At 25.9% G+C, this 16,540-nt stretch overlaps 2 protein-coding genes across 5 annotated transcripts; one reads left to right on the top strand and one right to left on the bottom strand.

Moving 5' to 3' along the window:
* Window positions 1-1,827: 1,827 nt before the first annotated feature.
* On the bottom strand, window positions 1,828-5,064 carry LOC128957149 (E3 ubiquitin-protein ligase TRIM71-like). Of its 2 annotated transcripts, XM_054302869.1 has the most exons (4): window positions 3,514-5,064; window positions 3,378-3,449; window positions 2,623-3,317; window positions 1,828-2,514 (listed from the first exon to the last, which is right to left on the bottom strand). In XM_054302869.1, exons 1-4 carry the CDS (start codon window positions 4,817-4,819, stop codon window positions 1,942-1,944), a joined length of 2,646 nt encoding a protein of 881 aa, XP_054158844.1. In that variant the 5' UTR covers window positions 4,820-5,064; the 3' UTR covers window positions 1,828-1,941. The 2 variants fall into 2 exon arrangements, with proteins under 2 accessions (XP_054158844.1, XP_054158843.1); XM_054302868.1 differs by having other exon boundaries at window positions 2,623-3,449.
* Window positions 5,065-10,403: 5,339 nt separating this feature from the next.
* Window positions 10,404-16,273, top strand: LOC128957152 (synaptobrevin-1-like). 3 transcript variants are annotated; one of them, XM_054302875.1, is made up of 4 exons: window positions 10,404-10,715; window positions 11,039-11,202; window positions 11,772-11,823; window positions 13,700-13,735. In XM_054302875.1, the coding sequence occupies exons 1-4, from the start codon at window positions 10,628-10,630 to the stop codon at window positions 13,714-13,716; spliced, it is 321 nt and encodes a 106-aa protein (XP_054158850.1). In that variant the 5' UTR covers window positions 10,404-10,627; the 3' UTR covers window positions 13,717-13,735. The 3 variants fall into 3 exon arrangements, with proteins under 3 accessions (XP_054158850.1, XP_054158849.1, XP_054158848.1); XM_054302874.1 differs by lacking the exons at window positions 11,772-11,823; window positions 13,700-13,735 and adding exons at window positions 12,086-12,137; window positions 16,174-16,273 and having other exon boundaries at window positions 10,405-10,715; XM_054302873.1 differs by lacking the exons at window positions 11,772-11,823; window positions 13,700-13,735 and adding exons at window positions 12,086-12,137; window positions 15,374-15,473 and having other exon boundaries at window positions 10,405-10,715.
* Window positions 16,274-16,540: the final 267 nt, after the last annotated feature.

Here is a 16,540-nt window from a genome sequence, read left to right as displayed (position 1 = left end):
GTTAACAAATATTAACCACAAAAAAAACATTGTATACTATTATCAATAGTGTTTTATATATATATATATATATATATATATATATATTAAATATTTTTTTTATACGTATTTTGCTATCATTAATGCAATAAAAAAAATTGTTTGCTTTAAAATCAAGTGTTTTCTAAAAATTAAATAAAATCTTTAAATTAATTTTTGTTTAAACTACTAATTACTAATATATTTAAAAAAAATCATTAAATCTAATTGCTGTAATTAAATTGTAAATAATAATTTAAATAATTAAAAAAAAAATGCAAATTGATTTGATTTGATTTTTTGTTTGTTTTGTCATACAAATACAAAATTATTGTATATATGAATTGTCATATTTTAATTGAGTGTTCAAATATTTTTTTTTTTAAAAAAAGGTTTATATATAATAATAATAATTATTATTATATATATAAACCGTATTATAATTAATATAATATAGTAGTAATTAATATTAATTAATAATGAAATTTTTGTTTAGTAATGATTGGCAGTTATATATTATTGAATACACTGTAGTAGTAGTAGTAGTAATAGTAGTAAATAACTAATTGTTAATAAATTTATTTTTAAAAAAAAAACATTTGTGTAATATTATACTAAAAAAAAAAAATTTGTTTAAATGATTTCATCAAATTTCAAAATCAATCAATTTTTCATTCATTATTCATTAACATCTAATTATGTTTACTTCAAAACAAGTAAACAAAAACCTAAAAAAAATTAAATTAAAAAAAAAGTTAAGTACTTTTGTGGCCTAACTTTAAAACTAGAAAAAAATCTAAATATAAATACATTTATCAATTAAAAAAAAACTAAAATTACAAATATATATATATATATTAGTGGTTTATATATATATATATATATATATATATATATATATATATTATAGACTACGACAACAAAGACATCATCGTTAATGAGAAAGACTTTATGTATATTTTTAATTATTTTTTTATATATAAATATTTATATATATATATAATATATATAATATTTATATAGTTTTTAAGGAGAAAAAGAAATATCAATGAATTTTTTAAAACCAATTATTGGTTATTTGTTTTTTTTTCAAAAAAAAAATTATTTTTTAAATGAGAAAATTTTATAATTTTTTTTATCATCATTTTGTTTGTTTGTTTGTTTTGATTTAATTATCATTTTTTTTGTATTGTATTGTTTTGTATTAAATTAAATTAGATTCGAGAAAATCATTGATTCCCGAAAAAAGTGTTTCTATATATATATATATATATAATATTAATTAAAATAATTATATATATATATATATATATATATATATATAGTTATCATTACTAATTGCTTGCTAATTGTTATCTATATATATATAGATATATATTTTTATGTGTTTGTATGTTTCAAAAAGTTAAAAAGTTATTAATATTAAATATACACACATTAGAGATAGTGATTTTAGTGTAAAAAAAGAGTCTTTTAAAAACCCGTTAAATATTTATATATATATATATATATATATATATTAATAGTTAGATATCTAAATAAAAAGCAATTGTTATCTCAAATATATATATTTGAATATCTGTTTCAATAATTGTACCGTAATTACCATAATATTAAAAAAAACAGTTACTATTCAATATATATATATCTCAATAGTACCGCGTAATAGTAGTAATAATAGTTATAAATATTAAAAAGTTAAAAATAATTATAAAAAAAACAACATAACTAACACATATACTAAAACAATCATAATTATCATAATAATCATAGTGTAGTAGTAGTAGTAGTAGTAGAGGTTTACCGGTTTAATAACACATAATAATAATAATAATATTATTATTATTTTTGATTTGATTTGAAATTATTTTTGACGGATAAAACACAATTACCGTATGTATCAATCAAACAATTTGAATCACTTTATCGCTGACAAATTTGAATGCGATTATTGCCGAAATCGACAACAACTAGCAAATTGTCGGCAACGGCCAAACCCGACGGCCGATCCAATGCCAGTATATCTTCGCCCAGGTAGTCAAAACTTTGCGTAGCCGAATTCCATATGGATATACGATTGTTTCGGCTGTCGGCACAGTAGATGGCCGTTGCGCCCGAACTGACCACACCCTGTGGCCTCAGAAACTCGCCCCAAGCCGAACCTTCGCCGAAACCGATATACTTGGGAGCGACGTCTTCCTTGGAGTTGATCACATTCTTGTCGATGATTAGCAGTCGGTGTTTGTTGAAATCGGAAATGACAAACTTGTCGCTTGAGATGAACGATACGCCCCGCGGACTGTCCAATGGCTGGCCGCAATGCCACAGGTATTGGCCATAGGGTGTAAACAGTTGTACTCGACGGTTACGTGTATCCGATACGAGTATTTGCGAGGTTTGCGGACACGAATCAATATCCCATGGATAACAAAATTGACCCGGACGGGAACCTTTTTCGCCAAACTTAAACAAATAGGTACCGGATATGTCGAATACCTGTGCGTTTAGGTAAATATACGGTAAATAAATGGTCAGTATTGATCACCCCTTCCCCCACCCTAAATAGGTAGGTATATAGAGAGAGGCATTGATGAGATTACACACCTGTACCCGATGGTTGTCTTTGTCGGCAACAATAATATGACCCAAATTAACATTGATTGCTATGCCGGCCGGCCTATCGAACTGGCCCTGACGATTGCCCGGTCCCGAACCGAATACGTGCAGTACGGACATCGATACCGACTCTTCGTTGCCGCCGTTATTAGTATTGCCACCGCCGCCGCCGCCACTACTGCTACCCGAATTCATCGAATAGTTATTAAAGCTATTATTGCCACCACTTTGACCATTGCCGCCACCGCCGCCATTGGTATTGCCATTGCTATTGCCACCGTTACCGTTGGACGTTAGTGTAAGTTTGAGCAGTTGGATACGATTATTGCTACGATCGGCCACTGCTATCAGATACTCTTTTACCGATGATGACGATTGACTGGATCGTCGGCCGCCGCCGAGTTGATGATCTAAATTGTTTAGGCAACCGTCTTTGTTGGGCAACCGTACAATGGCCACACCCCACGGCCGGCAAAACTGTCCCATTTGTGAACCCTCCGAACCGAACGTTGCGATACGTTTCCAGGCGTTGCGTACCCGTTTGGATTCGATGCCTACGATAAACGGTGCACCCGATATTGGTAGACCGTTGACCGCAACGGATATATGCACTTGACCTAGCTTTAGACCGCCGACGCCGCGCGGTATTGTATAGGTTACGGTATATTTGCCGTTATTGTGGTCTAACAGCGAATGGGGTATAGTTATCGTGTTTGACGACGACGACGACGATGAGGACATACTATTATTATTGGTGGTTGTGTTGCTGGTGGTGGGATCAGTCACCAGTATCTCAACGTCCAAGTGCTCGCCACCTGTCGACACATAAAACAGGTTACATAATGTGTGTTAAGATATTTAAAAAATAAGGTATATTACCAATTAGGAGTTCCTCGTTAAAACAGTTACGAGTGGTTATTGTAAAACAGGTAGCCTCGCCCTCGATGGCCGCCTCAACACCGTCACCGGTAGCGTTACAATTGACGGCCAGCGCGGGTGTCGTCAGAAAGCCCAAAGTAGTGACTGCCTTATACAGTGCACTATCAGGTCGGGTGAACGTAATCTGTGGCAACGCCAGTCCCAGATTGGCCATATCCAGGCTGTCCGCCGACGACGATTGAGTGGCGGCCGCAATGGACAGTACGGTAGCGTAGGTTTGTTTGATGTGTTCCAACTGTTTCAGCAGTTGTTCTTTGCGCATCTGAAGACCGTTCAGATGCAACTGTATGGTTGTCTGGATGTCGTTAGCAATGGTCCGGATTTGAGATTCAAAACGCGACATCAGTGTCGACGACGTGGACGACGATGACGAAGACGATGAATGCATCGACGCCGCTGTGTGTGCGGCTACCGGTCCACCCGCACCAGCCGTACACGATATAGTGTCCAACAGAAACGGCGAATTCAACATATTGGACATCGACGACGACGATGGTGTCGACACCATTGGCGGATAGCTGTTGGCTATACTGGCCAGCAATTGGTGGCTAACATCGGACGAATCGTCAGCGGCGGACGAATGGCGCGACGAGTGGGCCAACGGCGAGACCAGCGGTGGCATACAATTGCCATTACGAGAACCGTTGGTCAGATTACAGCCGCCGATACCGGTGCCCAAACCTAGTAAGTCGCCAATAGTCGAGTGATTATTGCCGGACGACGAACCGGACAGTCCGTGATAGTCAAACGGTGTCGTAATGTTCAGAAAGCTTAGATTGTTTGCTGCTGATGATGATGATGGTGTCGGCCGGCTTAAGCCGTAACCGGATAGACCAGTATTGGTGAGTAGCTGATGGTGATGCTGCTGCTGATGATGATGATTACCACCACCACCAGTGATTTGGTCGGTAGTACTGTTATAATGGTTGTTGGTATGGGTAGTATAGGTGGCAGTGGGAACAGCATTAGTATAATGTGAACTGTTGTTCAAGTTGTTGTTGTTGGCCACAACCACCAAATCGGATAGCGTGGACAACGGTGGCAATGAATTGTTGTTCATCATCATCATCGACGCCGACGACGAAGAATTATTGTTTGATCCGACAATATTGTTCGGGTCGTTGTTGATAAGGTTAAGGGCGTCCGAGTGGCCGCCTCTTAGCGACGATAGTCTCTCTCTTTCTTTTTCTTCAATCAATAGGTTGCGGATTAAGTTGAGTATATGGGTCTCATCGTTGGAGGCCATCCTTGTTGTAGTTGAGGTTATGGTAGTTTTTTTGTTGTTGAGGTAGTAGTAGTAGTACTGGGTTACTGTCCAAAGCAATTAGTCAATCAAATATAGAGGAGGTAGTAGTAGTCGTTAATCTCCGAAAATCGTGGTCTCATTAAAAAAAAACCAATTGCTTGTCTGTGGATGTCTTCAATAGTTTTTTTAAAAAAAAAATCTTTTAAAACTATTTTTTGAGGTATAATGAATAAATTAATTGTGAATTTAATTATTAATAATTGATGAGATGATGTTTGTTTGTTTAGATAATAAAAAATACCCGCAAATTATTATTATTATTAATAATTTTTTTTTTTTTAGTTAAATATATAATAATATTAATTATGTAAAAATCTCGTGTATGTCTTGTATTTATGTTGGATGTGTTGTTTTGTACTCATTTAGTGTATAGTCGATCACCGGATCGGTTCCCGATATATATATATATATATATATACAATAGTGACGGACCAGTTGTTTATTTATATATATATATATATATATGTATTAATTGTTATATATATATATATATTATATTTAAAAAAAAACGAAAATAATTATATTATTATTAATTGCAGTAATAATAATAATAATTATAATTATTATTAATAAAATACCAGTAATTATCCGAACAAACGATTAGATCAGCGATACTTGAGGTATATCTTCAAATATAAGTTATAATAATGGCTTCAAATGGTTTGAGCTCTTGTTTATGGTTAATAATAAATGGTAATAAAGTTATGATAATATATATAATAATAATAATAATAAGTGAATGAATTGAGAAATCATTGAATTGAATCAATCAATCAATGAATTGGCTGTTGATGTGGTGTTATGTATGTATTATATATATATATCTCTCTCTCTCTTCCTATGATGTCTTGTAAAATGGTTTTGAGGTATTGGTTGATACTTGAGATGAGATAATAATAATAAACCCGTTTTGTTGTTGTTGTTGAGGTCGTGGTGTTTAAGGATTACCAATAAAAATACCCGTAATTGGTGTGTGATTGTTGTTGTTGTTGTTATCTTCAGCCCCCAATTGATCCACAATTGAATAGTAATGTGTTTTAATGGATTTGAATCAAATGGTAATGTTGTTGTTGTTGAGGTCGTGGTGTTTGTTATATATCATATGATAATGGCTTAAGGATTACCAATCAAACAAAAAATACCCGTAAATTGGTGTGTGATTGTTGTTGTTGTTGTTGTCTTCAGCTCCCAATTGATCCACACTATTGGTGTGTGTATTTGATTTGAATTTGAATCAATTGGTTGGTTTTGATTGATTGACTACTGTTTCATCGAAACGTCACCATCGATGACGACGACAATAATATCTTCATTTTAATCATCATATTGTTGTTGATGTTGTTGTTGTTGTTGTTGTTGATGACGACGATATCAATTAGTGGTAAATCTAATACATTTGCATCCATTGAGACCATTGTTGTTGTTATCTTTGAGATCATCAAAAATCAATGGTTAAAAAAAAAATTTTGTTTTAATTATCTTTAAAAAAATCAAATACCTTTGTTGTTGTTGTCGTCGTTGAATTGATTCAATCAATTGATACCAACAATCATCAAAAAAATCAATGGTAATCAATCAATGGATGCAATCAATCAATCAATTAATTAATTGATTGAAAACAATGTATTTATAATTTAAATGTGAAATAAAAAAAACAATGAAATACTTATTAATATTATTAATATTAATATTTTATATTAMAATACAAACAATAAATAAAACAAAAATGAGATATAAATTGAATGAATGAATGAGTAGTTTAAACAAACACAACGACAATATTTTAGTACTAAAAATAATATATTAAATATAAAATAAAAAAATTTATTTAATTATTTTTTTGTGTGTATATATATATATTACTGATTAGTTGTTAAGCAATTGATGGCTACATTCACACAATGTATATGTATGTGTATATGTACTATATATATGATAGTATATATACTATATATAGTGTATATTAATGACGACATCATATATCAAACACATATACACACACTCACAATAAGAGTTGACGACCTCAGAGCCAACAATATGTAAGGCTGTACTGAGCCCAGGCCTCAGCAACAGCAGCACAGGGAGGCATTGAGAGAGAGAGAGAGAGCACAGGCAGCTAAATGTATAGATAGTAAACCCTTTTTAATGTTTTTTAATACTAATTATTATCTGTATACTGTAGATATGTTTTTTTTATATATGTAAATAGTATGACACAATAATATTTTTTTTTTAATATTAATCCTGGACATTTAATTGTTTAATTTTTAAAAATATAAAATAATAATTATTTTTTTATTGTAAATTTCCTTAATATTTTAATTCTATTTATTGATTTTTTTTTTGAAATTGTAATATTCTATAATTAATTATTTTTTTAAAAATATAATTTTACTATTATTATTATGATTATTGTAAACTAGATAAAAATTAATTAATTAAAAAAAAGTATTTATAATTAGATTTTTTTTAAATATGTGATAAATTAATTTACAAATAAAAATTAATAAATATTTTTTAATTTATTTTATTATATAAAAATTTTTCTACTTTAGTAAGTTATTTATTACACATTTATTAAAATTACATTTATTTTGTATTATTTATTTATTTATGATTAAAATATTTAAATAAATATTTAACAGAATATTATTATTTTGTTTTCTACAGTAATTTCATTAATAATATTTGGTCACTCTTTTTATGATTAATTTTTTTTGTTGTTTCAACGCTCTATGTGTAGTCGTGTGCTTCAAAAGTGTACAAAAAAAAATCTATGTATATGTAGTTATACTATAGATATTTTTTCAACTACCAGTGTGCATGGGGACGACCTTCACAGACAAAGGGTTAGCCCCTAATACACTCACACACACACACATACATGCATACACATACATACATACATGCATACACATACATACATACATGCATACACATACATACATACATGCATACACATACATACATACATACATACACACATACATATACACACATGTAGGCATTACACACACATATTTTACACACATTTATATACATACACACATACATGCATGCATACACACACACATATATATACATACATGCATGCATACACACACACATATATATACATACATGCATGCATACACACACATATACATACACATACTTGCATGGATACACACACATACGATACATGCTTGCATACTTGCATACATACATACATACATACATACATACATACATACATACATACATACATACATACATACATACATACATACACACACACACACACACACACACACATACATACACACACACATACATAGCACTGGCAAGTGTTTAAAAACCAGCGCACAGTGTGTTTGGTTTGGCAATGATTGCACAACATTACTACTATTACTACTACTATTAGTTTTATTTTTATTGTTTTAATATGCATTATATAAAAAAAATACTAAATTATATATATATAAGTATTAAATAGCATATTCACACTATTGTTTAGTCACACTTAACTATAACTATAACAAAAATATGTATTTAATAAAAATTAGTTGTAAACTTGTGTAGAGATTTTTTTTAATACATTTTTTTTACATAAATATAGTTTTTTTTTATAAAAAAAATTATTATATGATTACTATTACAATAAATGTATATAATTTTTTTGTTTTGTTTGATAAAAAAAATACATTACAATAATTTTTTAGATTTTTAGCACTCTCTACCTATAAAATAATAATAATAATAACTAGATAATTTTTTTAATAACATAGCTGTCTTTATTATACTATATTATTATTTTTTGTTGTTGATAAATTGACTAGCTAATAATTATCACATTATTTTTTTTATCAAACCGCACGCTATATATTTAAGTGGTTATATAATATGTATATTTTTTTTTGTTAAAAAATAAATTAATTTTTTAATAATATTATTTAAGAGAATTTTTTTGTTTGTTTTGTGTGTTAAAATTCTGTTAAAAATTTTATTTATAGAAACAAACAAATAAAAATTTTAAAAAGAAAAAATATTTTTAGGTTTTTTTTTGTAACTATGAGAATATTTTTATTGTATTGTAAAATAAATAAATAATTCACTTAACAAAAATTTTTTTTTAAAAAAAAAATTTAATAGTTTTTATAGTTCACATATAACTGTTATTTTAATGATTTTTATTTTTAATTTTTTTATTCACTAGTGAATTTTTTTTTTTAATAATAGTAAAACAAATTGTTTTTTTATGATAAATAAAATTAATTAAATTAATATACAGGTATTATATGTATATAATAATAGTAATAAATAGATTACGTTTATATAATACAATAATAATAATAATCTATTGTGTGTGTGATGTAATTGATGTATAGTATATAAACTATTTTGAACCAGGGTAAATAATAATAATAAAAACTAGAGGTGTCAATAAAAATGGTATTTTATTTTAATTTTTTTTTAAAACCAAACCCGTATATTTAGTAATTTTATTTTATAGATAAAATTAAAAACAATTATATTTAAAAACCGAAACATAAAAATATTTTAATTTTTATATGTATAAAAATTTAACATATTTAAAAAAACGCAATTAAATAATTATTTATAAAAAAAAATCTAAAACATTATATTTAAAACTGTCATGTCTGCCTCTATTGCTATAGCAACAGTAAACAAGTGGTATAATAGGTATATATATATAGTACTTGTTTACTATTGCTATAGCAATAGAGGCATGACATGACAGTTTTAAAATATATATAATTTTTTAGTTAATATAAATAATTATTTTATTGCATATTTTTTTTTTAAAAAAATGTTAAATTTTTATCAACATATTTAAATAAAAATATTTTTTTTTCTAGGTTTCGGGTTTTTAGGTATATAATATGTATATTATTTTTTTTTATTATTTTAAATAAAAACCCGGAAACCGAACCCAACTCAAATGCTGTACTCTATTTGCTATTTTCAATGTCTATGATAGTGCATTAAAAACTGTCAGATTATATACAAAACCAAAACAAATAGTAGACGCACCACACAAGCATGATAGATTACATTATCATAGATTACACTTAATATATACATATAAATTTAAATAGTGGGTGTATAATAACTATATAACACATATATATAGTCTATGTTTTATTTTTATTTTTTTTTAAAAAAAACTCCACCCCCCTCTAAGTATTAAACAGTAATATTTAGCGCCTATTATACATACACTACTGTATTGTTTTGGTTTTGAATATAATCGAATAGTTTTTTTTTTATTAGAGGTGTGTATAACTAACTATATTGAGCGACACTTTTATTATTATTATATTCAAACACAATATATATATATACAGTATATATATTTAACATATAGTACAGTATAGTACACATACAATATACACTACACATACACCTACTGTTTTAAATGTTATAGTATTATACAGTACTATAGTAGTAGTGATTGCTATTGAATGACTCAATACAATACAATACAATACAATACAATATATAGTACAGTATATACTAAATAACAAATACAACTAAAATCACTGGTATTTCAATAGTATATTATTATTCAGTAGTAGTAGTGCTAAACGTTTGCCATATTTTTTGTTGTTTTAATAGCCATTGTTTTTGTCAAACAATCAATCAATCAATCAATCAATAGGTTATCCAACAACAAAAAAACCTAACCATCCATACAATTAGTGTTATATATCATACTATACTATCGTGTCGTCGTCCACAACAACAATGTCATCGGCAGTACCGCAGTCCGGGTCACAACAACAACAACAAAATGCTTCATCAAAGAGACTACAGCAGACACAGGCACAGGTAGGTTATGGTTTTGGTTATTATACAGTATATAACAGTTGTTTAACCCAACTGATCCCAAYACAACCCAATAGATACCATCCCATAGATCCCAACACAACCCGACAGATCCCAAACCTACCGACAGATCCCAACACAACCCAACACAACCCAACCATCCCAACAGATCCCAAACCTACCGACAGATCCCAACACAACCCAACCMTCCCAACAGATCCCAAACCTACAACCCAACAGATCCCAATACAACCCAACAGATCCCAAACACAGTCGATCTTTAATCTAATTGTTTTGTTTTTGTTTSTTGTTTTCGTAATGGACAGGTAGATGAAGTGGTGGGTATAATGCGAACCAATGTTGAAAAAGTATTGGAAAGGGATAACAAATTGTCTGAATTGGACGATAGGGCCGATGCCCTACAGCACGGGGCCTCACAGTTTGAACAACAGGCCGGCAAACTTAAGCGCAAGTTTTGGTGGAAAAATCTTAAGGTAAGGGATGACTGTCAGTGTCAGTGTGTATCTGTCCGTCCATACATGCCATCCCATCAATCCTATCAAATCAAGTGTCGACACACATACACATAATCAATATGTAAAAGGTTTAGTTTAATTTGATAGCCCAGTTAGTTGTCGGCGTCGACACTAAAAATTATTGTTTGTAATTAGTTTATTGTTTAGTTAGTGTTAGTTATGATTAAGTTTTTTATAATTTTATTTTAATGCCATTTATTAGTGATAGTTATTAGGTAACAGTAGTATTAGGTATTAACAAAAAAAAAGTTATTTAACAACAAAAACAAACAGTTATTTATTGATTAGTATTAGTTAGTTATATATAGTGTAGTGATAGTTTGAATTGTATTGTCTTAATATTGTCAKATATATGGTATGTATTGATATATAAAAACAAAAAAGTTATATAATTTTTGTTGTTGTTGTATTGAAACTACCGGTAATATTATTGATTGAATCTAATTGATTACATAATATGTATGTATGTTTATACTGTATATATATATATATATATGATATATATATATATATATATATATGATTAGATGATAGCATTGATGGCCGCCATCATCATTGTGCTGATACTAATCATCAGCAGTAAGTTGTTTTTTAAAAGACATTTTAATTAATGTATTTGTTTTTTGTTTTATTTTATTTTTTCAATATGTTATCTATAATGGCAATGTTGTTGTTCATCCAATTGATTTGATWTSCCATATGATCATCAATGCACTTACACACCCACCYACACCTATCAACTACCTAACCTCACACACACACACCCATCAAAAAATGATTGAATTGTTGTGTCCATTGAATTATCAATATATATCTATTATTTACCAATGCATCCAATTAGATGATATTGATATTAGTGGCCATAGCCATCGTTATATTGATAATTATTATTGGTATGATTTTTWTTWATTTATTTATTTTTTTATTTTTTAATAATATATTTATTAATTTAGTTTTTTTTGTTGTTGATAACTATATATTATTAATTAGTTAATGATTTATTTATGATATATGTTTTTTTTTAATTTGTATTGTTTGTATGCAATGTTGTTATGTTATGGTTATGAATATTTATGGCACACATTATAATTGGATATAATTTGTTTGTTAAAAATTTTTTTATAAGCATGGTGCATCAATTTTTTTAATAATTATTATTTAATTTATTACAAGTTTTATATATATATATATACCCCCACCCCCCAGTACTACCCAAATAACGYCCACCCTATCCCCCCCAAAAAAAATATWATAATAATTTCYGACTAAATAAAGTAATTTTATACTACAATTAACTTTCATATATTACTTACTACTAATAATAAAATATTTTTTAAGATATATTTTTTTGATAAATACAATGACGTATATAATTATTAATAATGAAAAAATATTTTCACAATAATAATAATAATAATAATATTTAGCTTAGCAATTGCAATGAACTAAGCAAATAAAATTATTGTTATCATTGAAAACTTTAGTTAAATAGTTTAGTTATTATTATTAATAATAATATAATTATCTCTATATAATAATAAAAAATACAGGTAAACCAAGTTTATATASTGTGTATGTATTTAGTGATTAATATTATTAATAATAATAWTTTTTTTTATTGTTTTGTTAATTTTGTTAATTAGTCATCACATATACACACATAAATAAATTATTAATATATATAWAAAAATTTTGTTGTTTGTTATCTTAGTTTMTTATTTATCATAATTTAATTAATTTAATTAATTGAAACACATTTTATCTATTATTATTATTTTGTTGTTGTATTTATTTGTTATTAATTGATTATTWTTAGTTTTTTTAACTAAAAGTTTTATCATTTATTGAAAAAAAAAGTTTTATTGAACTTATTGATTAAATTATATATATATTTATTTATTTTTTTGTTATGGGGGGGGGTATTGAACATAATTAATATGTGTGTGTGTATATCCTGGGTYATTTTTTTATTATTTTTAAAAARTTATTTTTACACTAACTTAAGTAGTAATAATTTAAGGTATAATATGAGATTAATATGAGCTTTAAATTGTGATAATAATATTAATATATATATATATATRTATATAATCTATATATACTGTGTATATATATATATATAATCTATATATACTGTGTATATATATATATATAATCTATATATACTGTGTATATATATATAATCTATATATATATATAATAAATATTTGTACAATTGTTTAATCGATAATTAATAAATGTATAAATATTTATTTGTCATATATTTATTAWTAGTATATGTAATATATGAAAGTAATTGAATTACTTATTTATTCATTGATTGATGTGTTTTATATGTTATAATTAATATATAATAGTAATAAAAAAAATTGATTGATTTATTTATTAATAAATTATCTTTTTTTTGCCCCCATTTCTCTACCCCCTCTCTCTCTCTCTCTCTCTCTCAAAAAAGCCTGGTTTTCCGATTAATGATTTACTAATAGACGTATATTAAACAATAATAATAATCATTAATAATAATAATAATAATAATAAACAAATGGCTATTTGAAAAAAATCATTTTTTGCGCTAAAATCTTGAAAATAACTTATTTTTTTTGTTGTTGTTTGTGTGTATTGTTTGAAGAAAACAAATATAAAACAATCATTTTTTAACWAAAAAAAAWAWTTTWAAWTATAAATTGTCAACAAATCTCATCAGACAAACAAACAAATTTAATTAATTAATTATTTATTTATAATCTAATAATAAAACAAAACAAACAAAAAAAAAACTATTTAATTATTTTAATAATAGATTAATCTATTTAACCAAAAAAAAAATAAATAATGTTTAAGTAATTGTATATTTATAACAAACAAACAAACAAAAAGTATTTATCCTAAAGTTTTTATTATTGAAATCAATTGGTATTATATAATAATAATAATAAGTAATATTGTCGTTGAAATAATTAATAGTATAATTGTTTTATTTGTTTGTTTTTTTTTTAAATAATAAATTGATATAATTAGATGTTTTTTAGATATTTAGATAGTATTAGTGTTTGATTAAACAATATGTTAATAATCAAACAATTAATTTATTAATTAATTAATTAAATTATTTATAAATTATAGGTACAGGGATCACATATATATTAAAATTATTATTATTATTTAAAAAAAAAATAATTAACTAACTAACAAAGTGTTTTTGTAAAAATTTAATTAAATTAATAAAATTTTGAGCATGGTTGTTTTAAGTAATAATAATGATACATAAGTAATTACATTGATTTTTTTGTTGTTATTGAAACAAATTGGACCAAATTATACTAATAATAATAATAATGTATTTGTGATCCATGTTATCCTAAAAAACTGTGTCCATATTATAATAATATAAATTATATATATTTATTACAATAACTTATCAGTGTCAGTTTTTTTWTTAAAAATATAATGTTAGACATATTTAAATAAATATATATGTGTTTTAATTATATATATATATATATACAGTATATCACTGTTGCTGCTGCTAAATGTGTCTCACTTTTAAGCCTTAAAACAAAATACACAAAAAAATAAAATAAATAAATTGTTATTATAATTGTTGTYTAAAAAAAATCCCTCCACAAAAAAGTCCACATATCCTAACAAAATATATATATATATTTAAATACAGCAACAAAACCACCAAAAAAATAAAAATATTTTGCACTAAATGTTTATACAATTTTAAAAACAAACAAACAAACAATTTTTTTTAAATAATTAATTTTCGTGTAAAATGTGCCATAAATTGATACAAACAAACAAACAAACTAACTAATTATGTGTTTACTAATTTCTAACATATCCAACAAAATATATTTATTTATATATATTTGTCTTATCTATCAAAGTGTATGTGTTTTTTTAATTACCTAATTGTTAAACATTTTTTTAAGAGAAAGGATTTCTATATATATAACTAACAAACTAAACAAAAAAAAACAATTTCCTTAAAAATTATTTGATTATTAATAATATAAATGTATTTAAAATGTTTGTATTGTTTCAAAAAAAACCAATTTGTTATTTATTTATTTGTTATTTTATTAATAAATGTATTATTGATTTTTTTTCTTCTATCGCCCAGTGGCCGCTACCTCTGGAGGTTCATAATTGACTGGACATAACCCCCCCACCCCTCCTCCTCCTACGCTTACCGTTACCTAATGTTTTGTGTCCTATATCTCTCATCACTATTGTATTGATATATATATATATATATATATATATATATATATATATATATTAATACAATAATTTTAATGTTGTGTCTTATTGTGTTCAAAATTGATTGATTGATATTTTTCATGTATTTCATAATATATATATATATTGAATATATATATTTTTTTGTAATTGTCTATATAAAAAAAAAATTGTGTCTCTCTATTGAATTATTTAATGTTTGAATTATCGTATTATTATTATTATTATATACAATTAATTTATAATATGAATATCTTTAGAAAAAAAAAAATTTGTATTTTAATGATTTTCAAACAAACAAAACAAAAACAAAAATCTCATACATAAAGAATTATTTTTTGATTTTATTAAATTATAAAAATTTATTGACAATTTTTTTTTTTAATTATACAATTAATTGTTTTTATTATTATTATGTAGTTTCTATATATATATATTTACTAAAATATTTGCTGTATATATCTATATCTATAAATTTATATAAATGTTATGTTTCCTATCTATCTATTGATATACTGTGATTGTTTTTTTTGCTATCATTATAAAAAGATTAATTAATTGTGTTTTTTTTTCTCTCAATAAATAGTTTTAAATAATTTAWATTTATTTATTTAATTTTTTCAATAATATTTTTCGCCCCATAATTTGTTAATTAATATATATTTTTTATCAATCAAATAGTTTGGGCCATTTATGGTTAAATATTATGGTTTTTTTGTTTTGTGTTTCAAAAGTATTCAAATAATATTTAAATCACAAACAAATAAAAAAGTGATTATAATTTAATAATTTTCTATATATATATATTGTTTTCATTATTATGTTATTGATTATAAGTGTTAATTATAATTAATTATTTTTATAAATATATATTTATCTAAAATATTTTATTGTTTCCTCCCCCGACCCCTCTCTCCCCCCCCCAAAAAAAGTGATTATTTACCTTGTTTCAATTTTTCAAAATACAAATTTTTTAATTTGTTTATTTACATATACAGTATAGTTATAAGTATTGATTATTTAATTTAATTAATTTTTAAAAAACAGT

Source organism: Oppia nitens, unplaced genomic scaffold (genome assembly GCF_028296485.1).
Source record: "Oppia nitens isolate AA-2021 unplaced genomic scaffold, nextdenovo-longstitch-racon4-pilon3 scaffold37_pilon_pilon_pilon, whole genome shotgun sequence".
In the NCBI taxonomy this organism is placed as follows: domain Eukaryota; kingdom Metazoa; phylum Arthropoda; class Arachnida; order Sarcoptiformes; family Oppiidae; genus Oppia; species Oppia nitens.
The sequence above is the reverse complement of the archived record's forward strand: the minus strand, read 5'-3'. Positions and strand labels throughout refer to the sequence as shown.

What these genes read in the sequence shown, in the direction of transcription:
- LOC128957152 (XM_054302873.1), top strand. Translation starts at nt 10,628, where the DNA reads ATGTCATCGGCAGTACCGCAGTCCGGGTCACAACAACAACAACAAAAT. An exon ending in GCAGACACAGGCACAGGTAG is followed by an intron (nt 10,716 to 11,038) that starts GTTATGGTTTTG and finishes ATGGACAGGTAG; the next exon opens with ATGAAGTGGTGGGTATAATG. An exon ending in TTTGGTGGAAAAATCTTAAG is followed by an intron (nt 11,203 to 12,085) that starts GTAAGGGATGAC and finishes GCATCCAATTAG; the next exon opens with ATGATATTGATATTAGTGGC.
- LOC128957149 (XM_054302868.1), bottom strand. Translation starts at nt 4,819, where the DNA reads ATGGCCTCCAACGATGAGACCCATATACTCAACTTAATCCGCAACCTA. An exon ending in TAACGAGGAACTCCTAATTG is followed by an intron (nt 3,450 to 3,513) that starts GTAATATACCTT and finishes ATGTGTCGACAG; the next exon opens with GTGGCGAGCACTTGGACGTT. An exon ending in AAGACAACCATCGGGTACAG is followed by an intron (nt 2,515 to 2,622) that starts GTGTGTAATCTC and finishes CTAAACGCACAG; the next exon opens with GTATTCGACATATCCGGTAC.